Source organism: Trematomus bernacchii, unplaced genomic scaffold (genome assembly GCF_902827165.1).
Source record: "Trematomus bernacchii unplaced genomic scaffold, fTreBer1.1, whole genome shotgun sequence".
NCBI lineage: Eukaryota > Metazoa > Chordata > Actinopteri > Perciformes > Nototheniidae > Trematomus > Trematomus bernacchii.
Window position 1 is genome coordinate 9,884,074 of NW_022988043.1, and position 21,859 is coordinate 9,905,932.

Here is a 21,859-nt window from a genome sequence, read left to right on the forward strand (position 1 = left end):
TTTTGGAGATCTTGTGTGGTAGTAATATCTCAAGGTTTACTCATCATATTGTAGCAGAAAATGCTGATTGTCTTTTTCTTGGTGTGAAATACTACTTTTAGATATTATTAGTATCATCGAGGGTGGCAGATGTAAGCGAGGTTCCCATAGTAAAGTAAGTGAATCAATTTATTTTTACAAGGCAAGGTGGAAGTGGGAGTGAATCTGTTGTTTGGTTTAGTCTGTATTTAGGTTTTATGTCCTCTCCAAATGCTAATTATCACAGCTTGTCAACCAACAAGGTTTGACATTTAAAGCAACAGAACCTTATGGGAACGTTTTCTGCAATGATTCTGATGACTCAGGGAGGGGTTTTTAAAATAAAAATGTGTGAACAATCGCAATAAAGAGATAAAGTACCGATATTAAACAAGAAAATAAAGACTCATCTGTAAACCAGTGAGAGTAGTCTAAGAAAAGAAGCCTTACTGTCCTTCTCTATGACCTCAGGTTTCTCCTGGGGGACATAATCATTTATTGTGCTCTGTTCCTATATGTGTCAAGAATACCACCAAATAAAAAGTCTATATCCCCAAACCACCTCGACTGGCTCATTTAAAATATTACCAGCTTTACCCATGATCTCATTCTATGAATCACTAACCCTGACTGTATTCTGCACAGGTGCGGATCAGAAAGACAATGAACTGGCGGGTACATTGAGGATCAGCTTCCACTTCATCACAAAAAGCCTGTGAGACACCTGCATCCTCCAACACTGCACCAAACTGACCACCTGCTGATGTTACCCTCGCTAATGAACAACATTTGGAGATGCTTCATCAATTGGGGAAGCAACTCTTTCCAAAACCAAAGAAGGTTATCCGCCAATCCCTGCAGAGAACCATGGTTTCATAGAGAGAAATATTCTGGCTATAAAAATCCAAAATGTATGGAATGATATGGTGCATGGTACAGTACAAACTTGCTCTATTAATAACTCACTAATAGATGAACAAAGAGTATGTACGTTTAGAAGTGTTTATTGATAACCAGAATGTTTGCAATAGCTTGCATTGAATTATCTAACTTTTGGGCTAAATTAAGTGTTTAGATTTAGAATAAAGCTGAAAAGTATGTACCAAGGTAAGTTTTGTACTATAAACACCTTAAGTAAGTAGACCTACTTTAGATATAAGCAGGAAGGGGAATAACTGGATATTTGAGCTTGAAAATGTGTTTGTCTGTCAGATTTTTCAAAAGTCACTTTTTTATTTTGAAAAAAGGGTCAAAAAACGAACCTACTTAGTAGACTTAAAGCAGTGTTTTGTTACTAAATCTGCTCAGGACGACAACACCTGGGACCTGGGAACGTCTAAAGCAGGGGTGGGGAACCTCCGGCCTCCGGGCCGTATACGGGCCGCGAGACCATTTGGTACGGCCCTCGAGGTAATTTATAAACACACGCAAAAAATATATTTTTTAAAGAAATCTAGACCGCAAAATAATTAGACAAGCGAGTGCCTGTTTTTCCTGGCCAAGGTCAGGGTCCTTGAACACAACACGAGCCTAACGTGTCATCGTCTGGTATATGTCTCGTCGACAGGGGTGTAGTTCTGACGGAGAGCACCAGAACGCCACTCCGGGCCGGGACTTCACAAATTGCAGTACCCATAAGGAGCCGTACACATGCCGCAGTTTTTGCGTGGCTGTGTCTTAGTTGTAAGCCCAGTGGTCATGCCACAACCGTGCACGTGCATGCATGCGCAAGTCATGGTAAAATATCTGGATTAAGAGGTTGCTTTTTCTTTGCACAGCATGAAAGAAAGGCCAAATGAATGGGCTGTGATTTTAGTTTTTTTAAGCAGACGTTGAGTTCAATCATTTGTACGGCCCTCGTAGGATGTTGTAAAAATTGAAATGGCCCTTGAGAGGAAAAAGGTTCCCCACCCCTGGTCTAAAGCGTGGATTGAAAGAGTTGAAAGAGGAACTATTCACTCTCTCACACACACAGACACATAGACAAGGACAGATGCATTAACAAGGACATATACATGCACCCATCTTAACACAGACACACACACACACACACACACACACACACACACACACACACACACACACACACACACACACACACACACACACACACACACACACACACACACACACACACACACACGCGCGCGCGCGGCGCGCGCGCGCGCACACACACACACACACACACACACACACACACACACACACACACACACACACACACACACACACACACACACACACACACACACACACACACACACACACACACACACACACACACACACACACACACACACACACACGTCCCAGAACTCCCATCTGTTGAACCAGCAGTCCAGGTTGGTCTTAATGAGAAATAATGAGCCTTCACTAAATAACAACAGCTTGGAAGAATTTCACCTCCCCACATTTTATTAGAATAGCATCAACATTACTTCCTTTTCCTAGATACAAAATCCATACAATTTCTTTATAACTGCCTTTTTTCATACGGTAAAATCATTGACATTTGGCATTTTGTTTTTAATCTCATTGTTACTGTATTTAAGGGAAATCAAACATTAAGTGAGTCCTGGCTGGATATAAACTAATGTGTTGCAGTTCACTTTATATTGACAAGGGTAATCTTTCCACCATCTCCTTGATGAAGACATACAAATTCAAAGTACAGGCAGATGTATCACAATGGCCTCTTTAAATTAAGAGCACAAACCTGGAATGAAAGAAGCTCAAAGGGGAAACAAACCCCTTCCTTCAAAGTTTGGCATTGTTCACTAATAAATCAGACCCCGAATGGAATTGCTAGGCCTCTAACAGCTGGCATAGCTGTCAGCAAAAACACTGACTGTTTGTGTGTGTGTGGTGTGTGTGTGTGTGTGTGTGTGTGTGTGTGTGTGTGTGTGTGTGTGTGTGTGTGTGTGTGTGTGTGTGTGTGTGTGTGTGTGTGTGTGTGTGTGTGTGTGTGTGTGCGTGCGTGCGTGCGTGCGTGTGTGTGTTTGTCTACATCAGGCATCAAGTCAGGGAATCCAACTGGCCTTGCACGATTTCAAGCTGAAAGAGAGAGGAGAAAATGTTGAGTGTATGCTTAAAAAGAAGTACACAAAAGAGACACACACAAACACGCACACACATTCATGGAAAGTCAAGAGAAAATAGAAATAGGCCATTAAAAGAATGAGTTAGACAGGAAGGCAGATGGATTTTGCCAGGCAATGTCTGTCAATCAGGATGAAATGCAAAATGGAAGATAGGCGCTGACAGAACACATTCTTACACACACTCGATCACACACACAAATAACAGACCTTATTGTAGAAGTCAACCAGCTCCTGGTGGTTAAAATCCACAAAGACATCTTCTTGAACCTGAAAGGTATGAAGAGAAAGAGATGTAGGGTTAGACAAGAATAAGACTGAGCCAATAACTGAACAAATAAGAAAAATAAAGATCAGAGAAGTACAAGGACAACGGAGAAGAGGATGAAAAGCAGCAATAAGAGCACATGCATAAGAGTAATGACCAAGGCATCTTGGCTTTCTTGTGCTTTCTATATAAACCTTCATTAATTATTACTGCTCTCTGGCCAGTACTTACTATCCTCTAAGTCTTATTCTTTAAGAGTGTTTAAAAATACACTGAAGGCAAAGCCACTGTCCACATGGTAGGAAACCCATCTCTCTTTCTCCATTCTGTTCGGCTTTATTTAAAAAGAAGCGGACTGATGCATCACATGTAGAAAGATGGACAACACGTTTCAACACTGATATCAAAATAAACACATGCAGTAACTTTGCAAAGCATGTATGTAACCCACTTATGTGGATGTTGGGCATCTGAATTCAATCATCAAAAAAAAGTCCATTATATCTACTGTAAGTATGTCAGGTTTAAAAAAGTGTAAAACAGGTACTCTCACCAATTCTGTATTTCTTTGTTTCCCAATCCTTTAAATTAAGGCCTAAATAAATTGAAAAAACCCCAGATATGATTAAATAATGTATCTTTATCATTCAAATATAGCAAGATGTATTTCAAAAGAGTGAACAGAAAAATAGCGTTATGATAGACCGACATTGATAATTGTAACATTTACAACTTTAAACATTGAAATCACATTAGTAATACAACTATGAGAATATAATCCACCATTAATTCCTTTCTATTTGTTTTCATTATCGCTTCGTCCCCCTCCCCAATTAGCAACATTTAAATTATTTAGACAAATAGCATTATTTTATTCTTTTCAAATGTTTCATAGTTATCTTGATCATATTATTGTCACTTATGAATGCCACGATAATTGTGTGAAGAAAAAACTGATATTGACTGACTTAGGGAAAGAATAGGGAAATATAGGAATAAGGAACCTCTTGTCTTGTGAAGCTTGGATCTGAAAAAAAGAATTGTGAACACTGCTTCAATAACTTTAAGTGTCTTCCATCTGTTTTCATGCTGTGCAATTTAGCAATTTATCTGTATGTGGATTCCATTAAGGTTCACCTGGGAGCCTTTTGTGATGTATCTCTCCACTCTGAAAAGACCGCACATTTGACTAACTATGGATTGTATGTACTATGGTAAGTTCTGCAGAAAAAAATAAGAAACCAAGGGCAACCATCACTGCGCTGCCTGCTGTCATCATTATCATCACCCCATCACAAATGAAAGCTGAAGAATAATTCACCCCCATGAGTGGGAGTAATGGAGAGACACTTTATCACACCCATCATTGAGAAAATAGCCATAATATGTGAGATGTTTTCTAGGTAACACAGAATGAGAAGTCGTGTAGCCGACTAAAGTGCACTCAGTGCTGTCTCGCTAAATGTTGATAATAACAGAGAACTGTGCACACCAGCTAGGAGGGCAGCAGGGAACTAAGAAAGAACGAGGAAAAAACCACAAAGAAAGAGATCTGTGCAGAAAGATATTAGAACAACATGTGCGTACACTCTCATTTAAAGCTCTCCTCCCAGCAGTTTGGTGCTCAGAGACCAAACAGCGCTTTGGGGCTTGAAGCTAACTGGCTGGCTGGCTGGTTGTGTGGGTGGAGGGAGGCCATGTGTCACTGCAAATTAATGACAGAGATATTAATTGGAAGCAACGTTAAAAGTCCATAAAGGAGAGCGCAGAGGGGGAATGCTATCTCTCGTCAACGCCACCAAACCGCAGCAGTGTCACATCACAAGGAAAATGTAGGACAGTGTTGAGTTTAGATACGGCAGAGGGAGCGCTGCGAGGACACGACAGGTAATAATACAACTTATTAAAGTGTTGTTATGAAGTGAGACGCAATGTAAAGAAGATGCACATCAAAGTAGTTCTACAGGGTGACAAATCATCCTCAGAGTAAACAAGGAAGGTGTTAGGAAGTGATTTAATTTGAAATACAAATTGGGCATGCAGTTAAATTTGTTGAATGATGAACACACCATGTGCTTCAGCACAGCACTGATTTAGGTGACTCTACTGATCTTCACTGCGGCAAACACTAGTATAATGAGCAGGAACCAGCGCTGCATAATCACTTCTCTGGGTTTATGGTCTTTAGTGAGCGCGGGTCACAGAAACAACACCCGTCGAGTTGGAAACAGGAATAAACAGTCGTCGGCAAACTGAGCTGTCTCCATTACTGTCTGACAGAGTTGAGACAGGGGGCAACAGGAAATGCAGTTTGAGGTTGTGTGAGATATGATGTCGATCAAAAAGTAAGGTACAATAAAGACAACAACAAACCAGACTGTAACGCTTCCTGTCTGAATCACAGGGGCTGAGGATCAAAGTGTGTTCGTGCTTATGAGGATGTGAGATTGACAGAGTTTTCTGACTGTTCGAAAACTTCCAGGCACTGCCGGGTATGTATGTGTATGTGTATGTGTGTGTGTGTGTGTGTGTGTGTGTGTGTGTGTGTGTGTGTGTGTGTGTGTGTGTGTGTGTGTGGGTGTGTTTGGCCCATCCCATTGTTCCTCAGGGTTGAAGTTTTGCCAGGCAGTAACCCAACAAGGCGCTGACAGATCTAGGCTAACACTAATGGGGATAGGGTGCATCATCCTCATCATCACAGCCCTATACTTACACACACACATGGACAAACACACACACACACACTCTCACATCTTATCTGTCAAAATCCTGTGTGTCAGATACAGAAAACAGGATTAACCCGTAACGATAATCATGAATTCACTTGCATCTGGTGTTCCATATGCACCACATGTAGGAGAGTATGTTATCATAATATAGGCTACACACTAAGGGAGATCCAAAACATGAGAGAGAATAAACTAACATACAAATCAAGGACATTTCCATAAAAGCATCCTGCCATGATATGGGAGTACACATTCTGTTGCAGCTCTCTGTCTTATAGCCCTCGAAAAGGTGACCTGTACAATTCCCCAGAAGACCCTCTAAAGTCAGGGAGGAGTAATTGAGACAAACGTATTTGCGAAAGAAAACAAAGACCCCTGTAAAGTAATTACTTAAACAGACTGCAGTTTCGTCACAGATTTTAGAGTGACTTTCTGCATTACCTGTCACAGACTAAACTCACTGTAGTTTCAGGAGTACTCCCTTTGAGTTAGACCTAGAAATTAAAAACAGTGGCCAGTCATGATTTTTTTGACAGACATTCTTGGTCTCCAGAAGATAAAGCCTTCTCTCTTTGAATTTTTGAAAACATTTATGATTTGGTTTCCAGATTCCAAAGGTTATCGTGAAGAAAACTGAATACAAGATATACAGTAGAAATGATATCCAAGACCAAAAATATGTTTAAAAGCTGCAATATAGTATATAATAATAATAATAGTTTATATAAGACCCCACGTGTACTCCATCGAGCAGTAGTACTTTCATACCAAAGGGAGTCTGTGTGAATCGGCCTGGGTGGACGCAAAAAGCCATTTCATCAATTATTTGCCTCAGTGCAATAAAGAATAGCTTGAATTTGAATTACTTGGGAAAGCAGTGAATTTGTAACTGCTTCTATCGAGTAAGAAATCTAAGAAAAGTTGACAAGGAATGGAGATTGATCAAATCACAGAGAGGTGAAATAGGTATGAGAGAGTAAAGCAAGACAGAGATGAGTAGAAAATGAACGACAGAGAATGAGAGCTAAAGACAAGAATGAAAAGTTGTGAAACTTACTGAAATATTTTGTATATTAAAGTTACATTTTTGTATATAATATAATACAAAAATGTAACTTCCAAACTTAATTTAACAATTACGCATTTTTTTAACTCATAAAGAGAGAAAAATAACACTTAGGGTTAGGTGTGTGTGTGTGTGTGTGTGTGTGTGTGTGTGTGTGTGTGTGTGTGTGTGTGCGTGTGTGTGTGTGTGTGAAACTGTTGGTAGAAGCAACCATAAAATATGCATTGCAAAGTCCAGACAGGACAGGAAGTGATGCAAATCAATCTCAAGTGTCGACAACGAGTGTCAGTCACTCTTCTGCAATCTAGTCAAATGTCATGTGTGAAATATGGTGTGTGTCTCGGAGAAAGGTGAGAGGTTTCTGATTCATACTTTATATGTGTATTGACACCATCTTGAAGATCAGCATTTGAGGGCTTGTGTAGAAGTCTTGTATCTCATTACATCTGATGACTCTGCTTCTTATTAAAGAACATCCTTATTGTTTTCTTTAGCTCTGTGTCATTCAACAACTTTGATTTTATAGTTAATTCTGCTTGTTTGTATGAACATCATCTTTCATAACAATTTTTATTGTTTTTTCTTTTTTCTGTAAAGCACAATGTTTAAAAAGTCCATTACAGATATAATTTGCTTACCTGCTTGCATGCATGTATCAGATTATATTTTTTACTCGTTGCTGCTAACTAGTATTCATTTGTCAGAAACGTCCTTGTAAGCCTTTTTAAAATAATATTTAGTTTTCCTTGTCCTGTTTTTTTTGTCACGTTTGAGCTGTATTAGACAAAGTTTATAACTCTGTAGAGTAATGATGATGAACTAAACTCAGGGATATGCTGTTCATGGGAAGTTATCTTCCTGGTATGGGCTCTTGCTTTCTTGATGGCCAACAGAGTGCATTATAGGTAGACGTTGAGTTGTGTCGCAGTACATTTTGAGACAAGTTGAAGTTCTTTTTCCTGCCTTGCTAAGACATTCTCTTTTTTGTGTCAGCTCCCCTGTTGGTTAGCTGACTGGTGCAGCGACCGGAACACCAAACCTGAACGGTGGGAAATAAAGCCAGGTCCTGTCAGGGGTGGACACGTGTTTTCCTCTGTGCACTACCTCGTCGCTCTGTGGCAAACCTAGATTGTGTTATCTTATCCAGAAATGATGTCACATTCATACCTCAATTAGCAAGAGATAAAAACATGATTGCTGTGAAAAAAACAACCCAGAAGACTTCCAAGTTGTATTTATATTAACACAAATTGTACAGCGTGTTGATTTTTTTAGGGTTTAAGATTATCCGACTCAAATACCATAAATGTTTTAATAAACGCGATGAATCCTCAGATATTGGCAGCATTTCAAATGCAAGTGACATTAATGCTAACACACTTATCACTTCTTTAATAAATAGCACAAATCGTTAGAACTAAAATGTCTAACTGTACAGATTAAAAACATTATCAACCTGCTTTTCTGCTCATAGACACACCATTGAATGGGCATGAAAAGAAAGGGTTGATGTAATGTTGGCAGCACAGGGGCTCTGCAGAAAGAGGAGGTGTTACGTTACACAGAAGCTCCTCTGTGACTTCGCTACATCTTCTGTGACTCCGAGGTATTTGACAGTTCGTCCGATTGGAGCTCTCTGCCTTCGCTGCCTAGCTGTTGACTTTTGCCAGACAGAAACAAATCCTGACAGTGAAAGACAAAGAAAAAGAGCTGCATGCACAGGAGGCTGAGCTGTCGGATTTTGGCAAACCTTTATCCCTTAACACAATCATAACAAATACCATATTTCCTTACCTGGCTGCTTTACTGTAAATATACAGACACTCATCTTCCTTTAATTGGGTTTCATCACCACACATCCTGACAATTAATAATAAATAAACAACATCTACAATCCTTGCTGTTACACTGTTATGTTGCCATGGGTACACACATCATTTCAAAAGCCTGATGACAGAGTGACTGCTGGCCTATCCTTCTATCTGGTCTATCAACTTCTCTGCATGCTCAACTGATTCTCTGTGTCTGTCTGTCTGTAAGCTTACAGCAACAATAATATATGTGTCATTATGTTCAGTCAGTTAGCTTACAACACACACTTCTCTGCCAACCTGTCTTCCTGTCCTCCCTGTGTCTCTGTGCCAGCCTACATCACAAGCTTCCCTTGGCTGTCTGAGCTGCATTCTGCCATTTTGCTGACGGATGATCAGCAGGGGTAGTTTTATGAGGAGGAAAAATTAGGGTGGGTGGGGGGGATATCTGTCACTGGTCGTGCATGCAGGTGACAGCACAAAACTGTTGCGTGGAAACATGGGGTAATATATTCAACAAAAAAGGTAATTAAGTGCAATATAGTGGCATTAGATTACCAATAAACAATCTTGTTCCCTCAGAAAGGAATTTAGATGAAAATATGTTTCACAACTCAACTGCTTAGTTTATTCTATGCAAGTTAAGCTAACAACCATGAGTAACCACACATCTGTATTTTACATACTTATTGAGACATCAAGCAAACTTTGGCACATTCTTTTTTAAATAAAAGCTTGTGTGTGCTTGATGATGCTTGCATTTGTTCTGCTGCATAGCTGTCTGTCACTACAATCAGTTACCCCGAGAGATGCAGCTGTGCTGTCAAAACACAAAAAGCCTTTTAATGTCTCAATACAGATTGTTGTCGTTTGCGTCAGTGCTACAGGTGTGCTGCCTCCTCTTTTATGTTGAATTGTCTCTGTCCATCTGTCTGTACCTTGTCAAGACGTTGTCTAGTTTATGGCCCCCTTACTCACTGCGGAGGGGGAGGAACACGGATGGAGAATCAGGGACAGTTCAAAGGTTCATCTGAGAAGAACAATGGATATCTAATTGGCCTTAGCATTATGCTGAGCTTAATTCATAGCTTTCTTCTCATTATGGCACACAAATCAAACTGAATGTAATATGTTTTCCAACTACGTCTTGCAAACAAAAAGAGGATGGCATAACAAGGCAATTACAGTACTGTGACTATTGACCCCCAGAATGTTCAAGATGACATGATCTATTAGATTCAGTATTTCTCAAACTGGCACACTGCTGGGTCTTCCCTTAGAAAGTAAGCTGAGAGGCTATTTGTGAGTGTGTGTGTGTGTGTGTGAGTGTGAGTGTGAGTGTGAGTGTGAGTGTGAGTGTGAGTGTGAGTGTGTGTGCGTGTGTGTGTGTGTGTGTGTGTGTGTGTGTGTGTGTGTGTGTGTGTGTGTGTGCGTGTGTGTGTGTACAGAACAGCATTTGGACTGGATCAAGTGTAAACTGTGATGAATTTGCGCAAAAGTGGTCGTTAGTTGGTGTAATGAGACTTGCATCATTTTGAACCCTAAACATTGTGCAATTTAACTATGTCACAATACCACAGATGAAGTGGTTGACACCAATACTATTCCATGATTCTTCATACCAATTCAATACCACGGTATAAAAAACTAACAAAACAATAACCCCCTGTGCTTCAAATACAGACCTTTATTACCTTTGAGTAGTGTTTTTGTAGGGAGTTTACGAGGTCTTAATTCCCTTTCTTACATATTTTTCATATTGCTGCGGATCAAGTGTTTGGTTGAGCCAAAGAGAGAGAAAGAGAGAGCGAGTTAGACGCAATACAATATGCGCTCCAGGTCGCATGGCCATACTTCTGTGCTTTAGAAACCGAAATTCAACATTTCTTATTTCCTTTCAGATTTTAACACATCAACAACATTGATCCTATACGTCATTTTCTTCAAATTATTCAGCAGCCAGTAGCTTCAGACAAAACAGTAATGTGCCAGTCAACAACAACAAAAATAAATGATTAGTTCACAAAAAAAGACATGTTTAAACTTCCCATGACCCCTTGAGCCTGGAACTGTTCAGAAAGAAAAAGAAACCTATAGGAGCCACATATGCATTGTGCATTGGTGCTGAAAGGGGGGCACCATGAGTGAGTCTCCACTTCCACGGCAGCGCCCTGCAGCCATCGCACACTGAGAGACAGAACTTCAAACCTTCAGCCATTCACTAAACAGCCTGTCGACTGCAACAAACAGAAGCTGTCAAACACAAACACTGGAAACTGTCAGTCACTTCTGCTATTTATAACAGAATGCAGAATGTGCACACATGCAGGCCCACACAACCAGACACATGGACACATTCACATTCTCCCAAATATATTAGGAAAAGAGAAGTTATTTTCCAAACCTATATGATACTCGTGAAATTCAAGATGACACGATGGAAACCCCTTCCTGTACAGTAAGGGGCTTCCCAAACACATGTGAAGGAGCAAGCATGTCATTCAGTTTGTGTCATGACTGTGATTTGGAGAAAACACCTGCAAATGAACAGAAGTGATTCATTCAATCAGTCTAAATTATATTTAGCCCTCTTAACTATGCTTCCTTTTTCAACAGGCCTTTTGATAACACTCTCATTCTAAACAGTGAAAACCACAGGGAGTAAATAATAGCAAAGAGGAGTGGAGTGTATGCTGCTACCCAAGAGAAGAGAGAGCGGGAACTTTGACAACAATCAAAAGAAAAACAATGCAGGCAAAACAATAAACAAACCGGCTTTTGCTTTGTGTTGTGGGGAGACAGGGCTGAGAGGAGGCAGCAGGTTCCAGGCCTGACAGGACGAACACACTGGGACACACACACACACACATCTCTATTGCTCCCACAAACACACACACTTGCAGTTCTGCTCGTGCACATATACTGTACACTCATCGGCATGTGTGTAGACAAGTATGCATGGGAAACAAAGCCGACCGACACAAACACAGACAGAAATGTGCGGTTATGCAGACACACACACACACAGACACACACAAAAACACTTATTTACATCTGTTATGTGTATTATTAACTGGATGTTATTTAGCACTATTAATAATAAACAATTAATTCTCATTTCAATTAAATTGTGAGTTTTTTGGTTGTCCTTGTTAAGTTTTTTTAATGTTTGCTTTTTATTTCAACTAGTTGTCCATTACTTTAAGTAAATTATATATTTAAATGCCTAACATGCTCCGTCACAATCACTGCGTCTGTGTATCTTCCTGTTGAGGTGATTCGGTCCTGTCCCTCTCTCATCTTGTCTCCATCTCTTGTTGGCTAGATGCATCACCCCCTCCTGATTTATTCCTTTTCTTTATCTCTGTAACTTCGCCTCGGTCCCTGTCTTTCCGTGCATTAAGTGACGCTTTGTTATAAACAGCCCATCAGTGAGCTGTCCATCCATAGCCAGGCTGTGGACTGACATTTATTAAGACTCAGCTTTGCCTGCAGTGTCCCTGCCTCCCTCAGCATCTCGACATGAATACAGAGAACCAATTAGAGGAGGAACAGGGCATATGTCTACATGCTCCGAGAGGATAGGCCACAAACACAAACAAACACCCTAACAGATATGGCAGACAGATGGAGGGATGGAAGGAGGAAGAGGGTAGAGGATAGAGTTTGAATATATCTCCTTAATAGTTGAGCTTCTGAAAAGAAGGTCCTTTAAGGAACACAACCAGTCAACTTCTTTGAAATGGGAACACTAAATGAGTGCTGTAGCAAAATGCAGAACACAACAAATGTGTTATAAATAATGAACACCTTGATTCATGAGATTAATGCTGCGTTCACACCGGACGCGATGCGCTGTTTGGGGGCGGCGCGATTACATGTAAAGTCAATGCAGAGACGTGGACAGACGCGAATTCGCTCCGACGGCGCGCATGAACCGGTGGACGCGGCGCGAATCACACGATTGAGGCGATTGAACGGTGCCGCGTTACACGCGAGAGTTCAATTTTTTCAACTCGAGCGTCAAATTCACGTGACGCGTTCTCGCGGAAGCCAATCAGCGGTGAGAATCTCAGCCGCCGTCACTGACGTTCAACCACACAACATCAGCCGTTAGCTGTTAGCAGTTAGCACACAGAGCTCACAGCTCCTCATATCTGTTCAGAAACTGGACAAAAGTTAAACAAGTACAAACCAGACTGTCTGTGTCATGGCGAATACAGTCGCTGCTTTATTTATGTCTGTAGGCCGTTGTTATGAGTGTGGAATGAGCATATACAACGTTAGCTTAGCCTGGTCGATCCGATCTTCATTCAGAAAACAAGCATTTTAAAAGGTGTTTTGCCTGCCGTCTTGTCTGCAGACTTGTCAAAGCCTTAATTCATGGTTGTTACTAACCGGTATCAGTATGTTGTTACTTCGGCATCATTTAGAAACGTGTATTACAATTTAATCACGGTAAAATATGTTCATTTGTTGTAGTTGTAGCTCCCGAGCCAGAGCGTCTTGTTTGAATGATGCGAGTAAACACAGCTGGCAGCCGCGGTGAACCTCCAGCGTTTAGAGCGAAGCGATAGGAGCGATTAGAGCGAAGCGAATAGTCGCATCGCGTCCGGTGTGAACGCAGCATAAGGCTGGAGCCACACGAGAACAGTAACGGTCGTATCCGCTACAGTTCTCTATCATATAGACGGTTCGGCCACAAGAGGCCGACAGGGAAACGCAGATCACGATAACGATAACGGGTCCCAAGGTGGGTAGATCTGCGGACGCAACGCTCTGGGGGGCCAAACGGCTCCGTGTCTACGCCCTATACGATCATTTTCTGATAACGATGACGCAATAGCCCCGCCTCTCCCCACCTCTCCTGCTCACCCCCGTGTCACCCGCGTCATTGCTCATGTGTTTCGCCAACAACAACAACAGTTTTCCGAGTGTTTCGAGCCAGGTCCCGGTATCTCGCAGGACAGTGCACCCAGCAGGTGCCTCCAGCAGACCCCCCCGCACGGCAGAGTTTCCGTTAGCCGAAATCTAAAATTCTCCGGTCAAAATGTCGCTTATTGTTTAGGTGTCCGTTGACACTCAGGCAGTCATATCATTAGCTAGAACCAGTGTTGGGCTAGTTACTTCCAAAATGTAATACATTACATATGACTTATTACTGTCTTTTTTAAGTAATAAGTTACATTACAATATTACTGTCTCTGAAATGTAATGAGTTACACTGCTTTTATATTACTTTTGAGTTACTTTCACCAAAATAACTGCAAAATAATGGCGATTTTAAATGCTAAAATGTAGTTTAGTGCAGCAACTGTGTAGGCCCTTAAGGCTACTAACAACTTTTATTACAAGTCTTAGTTGAATACTCGATTCTGATTGGTCAATTCCGTTGCTAAGGAGGATCAAGAAAGAGAAAGTAAAAGACGGTAAAAGACGGAGCGCTGGACGTCAGATAAATGAACAGAAGAAGACAGACAAGAAGTAAACACTAACAGGAACACGGTATGAGCTCTGCAGTGTTTAAGGACTTGTTAGTGGATCAGAAACTGTGAACAGAGTTGGACAGTGCTGCCGTAAAGTTGTTGTTGTCGCAGTTCCAGCCGTTGGTGCGCCATGGAACGGAGTTTTTTTTTTTCTTTGCGGAAGAAATACGATCATTTTAAGTCAATAAAATCATTTCAATTAATATTGGGAGTCGATTCCTTAGTTTGTTTAGTATCTGGCCATGTAATAAGCGGGATAATATGCAGCGACTTGGTCATTATGGGGAAAATAACACCCTTCAGGCTCATCAAGATCAGCCTGACGGATTACGTAAACACCAGGTTTACTAATCTACCGGCTCAATTTTTCTCTGGTGTCGGAATGTCTCGCGATGTTAGTGAATTCTTAAAAAACAAAACACCATTTCATTTCGGGATAAAATTAGTTGTAACTGCGTTACTGAGAATTGTAACGGGTAGTATATTACCCAAATTTCATTAGTAATGCGTTACATTACTTCGTTACAGCAAAAAGTAATACATTACTGTAACTCCGTTACTTTTGTAACGCGTTACACCCAACACTGGCTAGAACTAGCTAGATCTGATCGATATGGACATAAACGCGAGTGAAGTCCAATCGGACAGGAGAGAGAGATCAGAGATCAGCTGCTGCTGACGGAGAAAAAAAGCCCTGCCTCTCCCCACCTCTGCTGCTAAATCAACCGCGGAGAATAAACAGAAGGGCAACCATGGAAACCATGGAAACCATGCTCGGAAGTCTTCTTCGCTGCTTTTGGTGTATTTTGTGGCGGAAGTACAGCAGCACTTACAGGCCCGGCATATGTACTACAGCGTCTCCAGCGGGTCGAGCGGTCTCGTGTGGAAGGACACGTTTCTGGTGCCTATTGCGTGTGGACGGAATACTTTTTTGATATCGAATTCGGTTCGTTTGCGTTACCGTTCCCGTGTGGCTCCAGCCTAAACCCTGGGACACAGAAACTGTCATTCAACAATGATGAGGCTTGACCTTTTAAAACAGCAGGAGGTAGATACTGGGGCTAAACAAATAACATATTTGGTCGTGGGCTAGTAGGACAATGGCTATTTTGCCTATTGGTTTTGTCTCACATGGGTGAAGTCACCTGTGTCCTGCCTGTGCAGTTTTCGTGTATTTACTTGTTCATTATTTGTTTGTGTGCGTGTATTGTCCATCCACCTCCTCAATTAGAATCCACCACATCCTGTGTTGTGGTTGGGGACAATGGGAGCATACCTATACGCTCCCATTGTACCATACTACTCCCACATCCACCTCCTGAATCTTCACATGCTATGCAGCAAGACAAAGTGCAACAGAGTGAGTGACACATATTTATGCTCATGATCTACATGTGAGGGATCCATTAATACATTAATAGCTGGGAGGAGACAGGAAGACAGGAATAATTCATTTTGCCTTTCGTACACAAGTCTCCAATCTGGAGAAGTTCAATGTTGACTTACTGTAGATAGAACTTTTATTAACAGAGCTACAACGTTTGCATGCTAACGAGCATCTGGCATGCAAGACAACAGTAGGCAGCACAGGAAGTTTACTCCGTGTACAAGGTAAGAGACCTGTTTAACAAAACATGCCACTCAGCTGTCATGTTATATTGCCCTCGACAAGAAAGAAAGTCTTTGTTATCGGCACCCAAGTGATTTCAAGTCATTTTAAAAGAAGTCCTAGGTTCATCTCCCTTGCAAAGTCTCCTTTCAGAGTCATATCTTAAGATTTTAAAATGTTTCCGTGATCAACACACAGCACATACTTCCTCGTCTCTAGGGACTGGTTTGCGTGTTCTGTGATATACTAATGTTGTAATCTTGTGCTCATCTTAACTGCAAGTTGTCTGCATTTTTTACAAACGTGAGTTATGTAGAAATTGTTAAATAAAATAACTTAAGTTCATACAGAATCGTTTACAAAGAAAGGACTGGTTATGTGGTACTGACTAAGGAAAACAGTGAAAACAAGTACCATTTAGCTGACACATTTATCCAAAGCTACTTACAATAAGTACAATAAACTATACAGATACAAACAGAACAACTAGAAAAATATAGGTATATTCGCTTAAAAATAAGCAAAACAATTGAAGTGCTAGAGAATTCATTTCAAATGGGCTAAACTCATTAAGTGCAGTGCTCAATATTTTTATAGTTTTTAACAGTTGGGAACTCAGTTGCCAACGATCGTTAAGTAGACTTTCTGCTTTACACACCACATGTGTAAAAATGGTTTTATTCACGATCAATAGCAATGAATTTAAATGTCCTAAATGACGATAAATAAATAACTTTTATGTGACTTTTATGTATGTAAAATAGACATTTCGTCATAGGAGGAAAGCACTAATGACAATAATTACAGCTCCAGTCCATTAGAGCACAACATAGAGACCCTGACTAAATGTAATGCAGCAATGATTAATGCTCCTGGTTACACCTGTACACTTCAGTTTATGCCATGTCCAAATGTCTGCTGGGAAAATGGTCTGAAGGCATAGAGTTTAGAAAGCATGATGAAAGGAGAAAAAGGGGGACAAAGACAAAGAGTAAAAGAGAGACACACAGACAGGACAGTGGTGCTGAGTCTGAGGGAACAGCCTGGCCTCTGCTGGGGGTCATTTGTCAGATCATTAGGTTGCCCAGTTAATGAAATAATAGAATAAAAAAGAATCTCTCTGTACTGGCCAACACAGGCACTAGTTGTTCCCGTGTGGAGTGTCTGCTTTCACCCACCACTTACCAGCCCACACACCCCCACATACCCCCCCCCACACACACACACACACACACCAATATGCAAACACACACACACACACACACACACACACACACACACACACACACACACACACACACACACACACACACACACACACACACACACACACACACACACACACACACACACAAGCACTCCTTTTTTCTCCACTTCTGTCTTTCTATTGTACACATACACTCACACACACACTCACACACACAGAGCTGTCAGACTCTAGGTGGGCAAGGGTGGGATTTTCACACGCCTCGCTCCCCAGAGCCCATTCAGTACAGTAGGCAGCATAGCAGCAGGACACACACACACAAAGCTGGGATTGTCTGCACCCAGTGGGCCAAGCACTCACTGAACTAGAATGACAGAAACACACTGAAGCATGGATGCAGATACGAGCACAGACTCACAACAGCATTGCGGGAACACACAAACACATCGCATATAGAGCCTTTTCACTGAGAGGCTGAGGCCTACAGAGCAAACTCTTTTTTAAGGCCCACAAATATGCACCAAGTCACTATCTGATCAACTTGATAACTCAATCAACTGATGGACTGAACCAAACAAAACTCCCAACCTCACTTTTTGGTAAGATGAAGCACATGAGAGTGATCTGGGTTGGACTCAATAAACGTGCAACAAGAAGCATGTATAAATATTCTGTTTATCAAGCCACAAACAAGCTGTGCCGAGCTAACTGCCCTTTGATGCAAGTTCAGATGTTCCACTTTCCTGGCCCTCCTGTGGTGACATAAAATGATTTTAATTTGGCATTTTTAAGCAGTTAATTCATAAATAATTGCCATCTCCAAAAGGGACTTTACAGAAATAAACATTTGAATGGTACTCTCCGTCTTCTTTATAACATATTATTTTCTGCTTATTTTAATTTTGCAAAGCTGTAATACAAAACAGCAGTTGGCCTTTGAATTGTTTACCGGAAGCAAAGTCGAACTATGATGAAGTTCTAATCTAATAAATATACAAAAAGAGTCAACATCAGTAAAAGCAACCTGTCTTGGATTATTCACCGTAAATAGCCCAATGTCAACACTGATTACTCTCAACATGATGCAAGATTGAAGTGACTAAAGATGCAAAATGGAGGCACAAACCAGCAGGTTTGTTTTAAAGAGTTCAAATTGAGGTGATTAAACAGTTTTGGATTAACAAGTAAATGAATCATTAAATAAAAAAACAAAGCTACCTTCATTGGGTCTTGTGAGAAGTCTTATCTCAGAAGATCATCATTGGGTCATCCAGATTATTGCATAATGACTTCCTTGGAAAGCAGAGCCAACCATAAATTGACTTTAAGCATTTCCTTAAATTAGTCGCAGTTAGTATGTGTATGTAACACTAAGATAATTACAAGCTGAAAGAGACATTTGTTAGCTACTGATGAGGCTATGGGTTTCCACTGGATATAGAAGGCATACAAAACACACCACCAAAATCAGCAGATAATATATTCTCAGTGCTTTCACACTGCTGAAAATATTGTTATTCAGAATGAATGTCAGGCTAAAATGTGGCAAATCCCCATAAATCTGGTCTACATCTTGCAGGGTGCGTGCATTTGTGGTGTTTCAGAGGCAGCATGGTAACATCTCTGTGAGTCAAGGGCCTCTCTGAGTTAGCTGACGATGACTGGGACTACCGCACTACCGCATGGAATACAAAAAGAATGCATGCACACACACAACCATATTTTATTTTTCTTGTGTGTCAGTGACTCTTCTGAACTTCTATGACAAATGCTCTATGAACAATTCTTCCCCTCTTTCTGTGTGATGCTCCCTCAAACTTCCCTCTAGTGAGGCAGAGCCACATTATTATTCAACCACACGGGAATCTCTCCCTCTCTTCCAGAGGGAAATATGACAGCTCCTCAAGCCCTCTCCTCCCTCTCACTGTGGTCAGTGTCGTAGAGAAACAGAGTCTGGTCCCGATCAACTTAAGTCGGCACGTCTGCAATGCGTCATCCACCATATGCTGTGGTTGCTGGTTTCTCCATGGCCTCACTGTCTATACGCCCAGAGCAATATAAGATGGATATGTTTTTCTCCCATTGATTTGATGCATTGCCATTGGCTTAAGTCAATAGGTATTTGTGGTGCCGAATATTATGACAGAAATCAATCATTCAATCTTTTTGGCAGAAGTATTTAAACTTACAAAAACCAAACTAATAATGGTTCATATATCCCTCCTCATGTATCAGCCAGGTTACATTACAGATCCAGCCAACATTGACATAAGCAGAGCAAAAGGCAGCAGGAAGAGACCACTACACAGCATGCCTAACAGAACAGTTTGTCAATTTTTAATAAGCAATATCTAGGGCAATTTCCTTATCTCTTAAAAGGACTCAGTGACACTTAGTGATGTTTGGCATCAATGACAATCCAAACCAACCAAAACACTTCATATAAAACTTATCTTATTCTGCATGTTCACATTTTCTCTTTTGAAGGGGCATGATGCATGACAACTACTCATAATAAAGGAAATTCATGCAGGCAGCATTTTGGATGTCTGATTAAACCTCTCCATATGGGGCGGAGGAAGGAAGCTGTGCAAGTCATTAAGCTTTGACTACATCAAACTATTCCCCAAACCACCTATGTTTGACAATCTTAGTCTGACAAACTGGCATGGTTCAAGACTTTTTCATTGATATCTGAACTTGAAAACTTGTGACAAAAGCCACCAGAGAATCTTTATATCCAGAACATCCTTAAAGACTCATCTGAGACAAGGCTCAGACATCTTTTCTTCATCTTAAGAGGAAACCTAAGGTTCATGTAATGTGAGCAGAGGAACGAATAGATTGTACTTTTTTCAACTCTCTCCCACATCCCCTCAAACCTCCCACTCGTATTTCACACGATTTCACTTTACTTTCACTTGTGTCTTCCAAAAAAACATTCACATTTTAAGCTCCTACCGGTGTATTTCACTCAGTCATGCTGCTTCAAAACGGTGCTACTAAAAAAGCTGCGCATTGATGGGAAGTTGCTCTTGATAAGAAAATCAGCTCGATGCCAGCTTAACATGAGTGTAATCTCATCTTTCAGCATCAGGTAGTGTCTGTGGAAAGTAACGGAGATAACTGCAGAAGAGCCTGTCTGCAACTGACCTCCTTTGTCAACATTTATTCAACAAATGATCTAACAAATGACAAACTAGAGCATATGAATAAAGTACACAACATTGAATTCTGTGGGGAAAAAGACAAAGACGGAGCGAGTAGGAGGATGGGAAGAGAAAGAAGAGATGGGATAAGGAAGTGAGGATGAGGGACAAAGAGAGAAGCCTAAAGATGAGCAATTTTGAGAGTGAAGAAAGCGAGAGAAGTTAATCCATTTCATAGTCACCCACCACACCACCCTTCATATGTGGTCCGTGGGAGTGGCAGGGGCTGGGCTGGCCTAGATACATGCAAAATGAATAAAGCCATAATATCCTTTGATACAAGTCTTTGAAAACATGTTCAGCTCCGAGCAGCATCTGTTCCTACTTTTAATCTGGTTAGGGTGTTTCTCTAATTCCAGCCGAGTATTATCAACATCAGCAGGCGTTACGGATAGGAGGATGTGACATGATCAATGGAATGCACTAATTTGGCGGAAAATAATGTCAATAATCCCTTTTAATTCAATTTCTCCGAGTAGATATTTAACTCAGACACTTTGAGACGTATAAAGCAGCACCTGCGAATTAAATACAATACGAACACAACTATGATAAATAATAAATCAGATGAGTTGGGTGTATTTCTGGAAGAGTGGCGGGTTTGATAGTTGGCTCTCAACAATCTGTCCTATGTGGCCTATTTAGCTCCACAAACATTCAGCATCTGAAAACGACCAGACCTCAAAGTGTGTGCAGCCTCTCCCCACGCTCGTCATTAACATGTTTGTTTATCTACTGCTCGCTACCTCAAAGGAACACGCAGCCTTGTTAAGGAGGGAGAAGAAAGCTTTAAAAGTGAAAATAAGGCATATTTCAGTCTGGTCCCAGGACGACGCACGGAACCGAGCTATTTCCATAATAGTAGCTTAACGGGAGCTAGCCGGCAGAGCGAGGGGCACGTCGCCCTCATTAAGGCACTCGCTCAGGAACAGATTAGCGCTTCATTAACATACAGAGAGAAGCCGGGGAAATTACCACTCTCCATTTCACAGTCTAAAAGCCAGGCAAAGACCAGAGTTAGAGATAAGTGGTGGGGAAAAGATGGACTCAATTTGGAAGAAAATAAAAATCGGTGTATGGTATTAAATTTGCTATTAAGGCATCCCAAAATTGTCCGACTGAGGATGTGTGAGACAGAGTTACCTCTCTGTCCGTCTGTGTTTCCTTCGGTTTTTATTCATCTCTCTGTCATTCTCTCTGCTGCTCAATATTTCAATCACTCTACTACATTCACACTGCCCCTTGCTTTTCAGAAAGAGGTCTGACAGGACTTCATTATATAAGTAAAAACAGAATGAGAGTGGTTGTCCTGGCCTTTTTTCTAATACCATAATTTGCACTACCCACATCAACAAAGC

At 41.0% G+C, this 21,859-nt stretch overlaps 1 protein-coding gene across 1 annotated transcript in view; it reads right to left on the minus strand.

Moving 5' to 3' along the window:
* Window positions 1-2,392: 2,392 nt before the first annotated feature.
* commd10 (COMM domain containing 10) overlaps window positions 2,393-21,859 on the minus strand; it is a 55,386-nt gene continuing 35,919 nt past the window's right edge. The window contains exons 6-7 of the mRNA XM_034118244.1: window positions 3,327-3,386; window positions 2,393-3,072 (exon numbers count right to left, since the gene is read on the minus strand). Of these exons, the coding sequence (XP_033974135.1) occupies window positions 3,034-3,072; window positions 3,327-3,386 (99 nt within the window). The 3' untranslated portion in view covers window positions 2,393-3,033. The remainder of the gene's footprint in view (window positions 3,073-3,326; window positions 3,387-21,859) is intronic.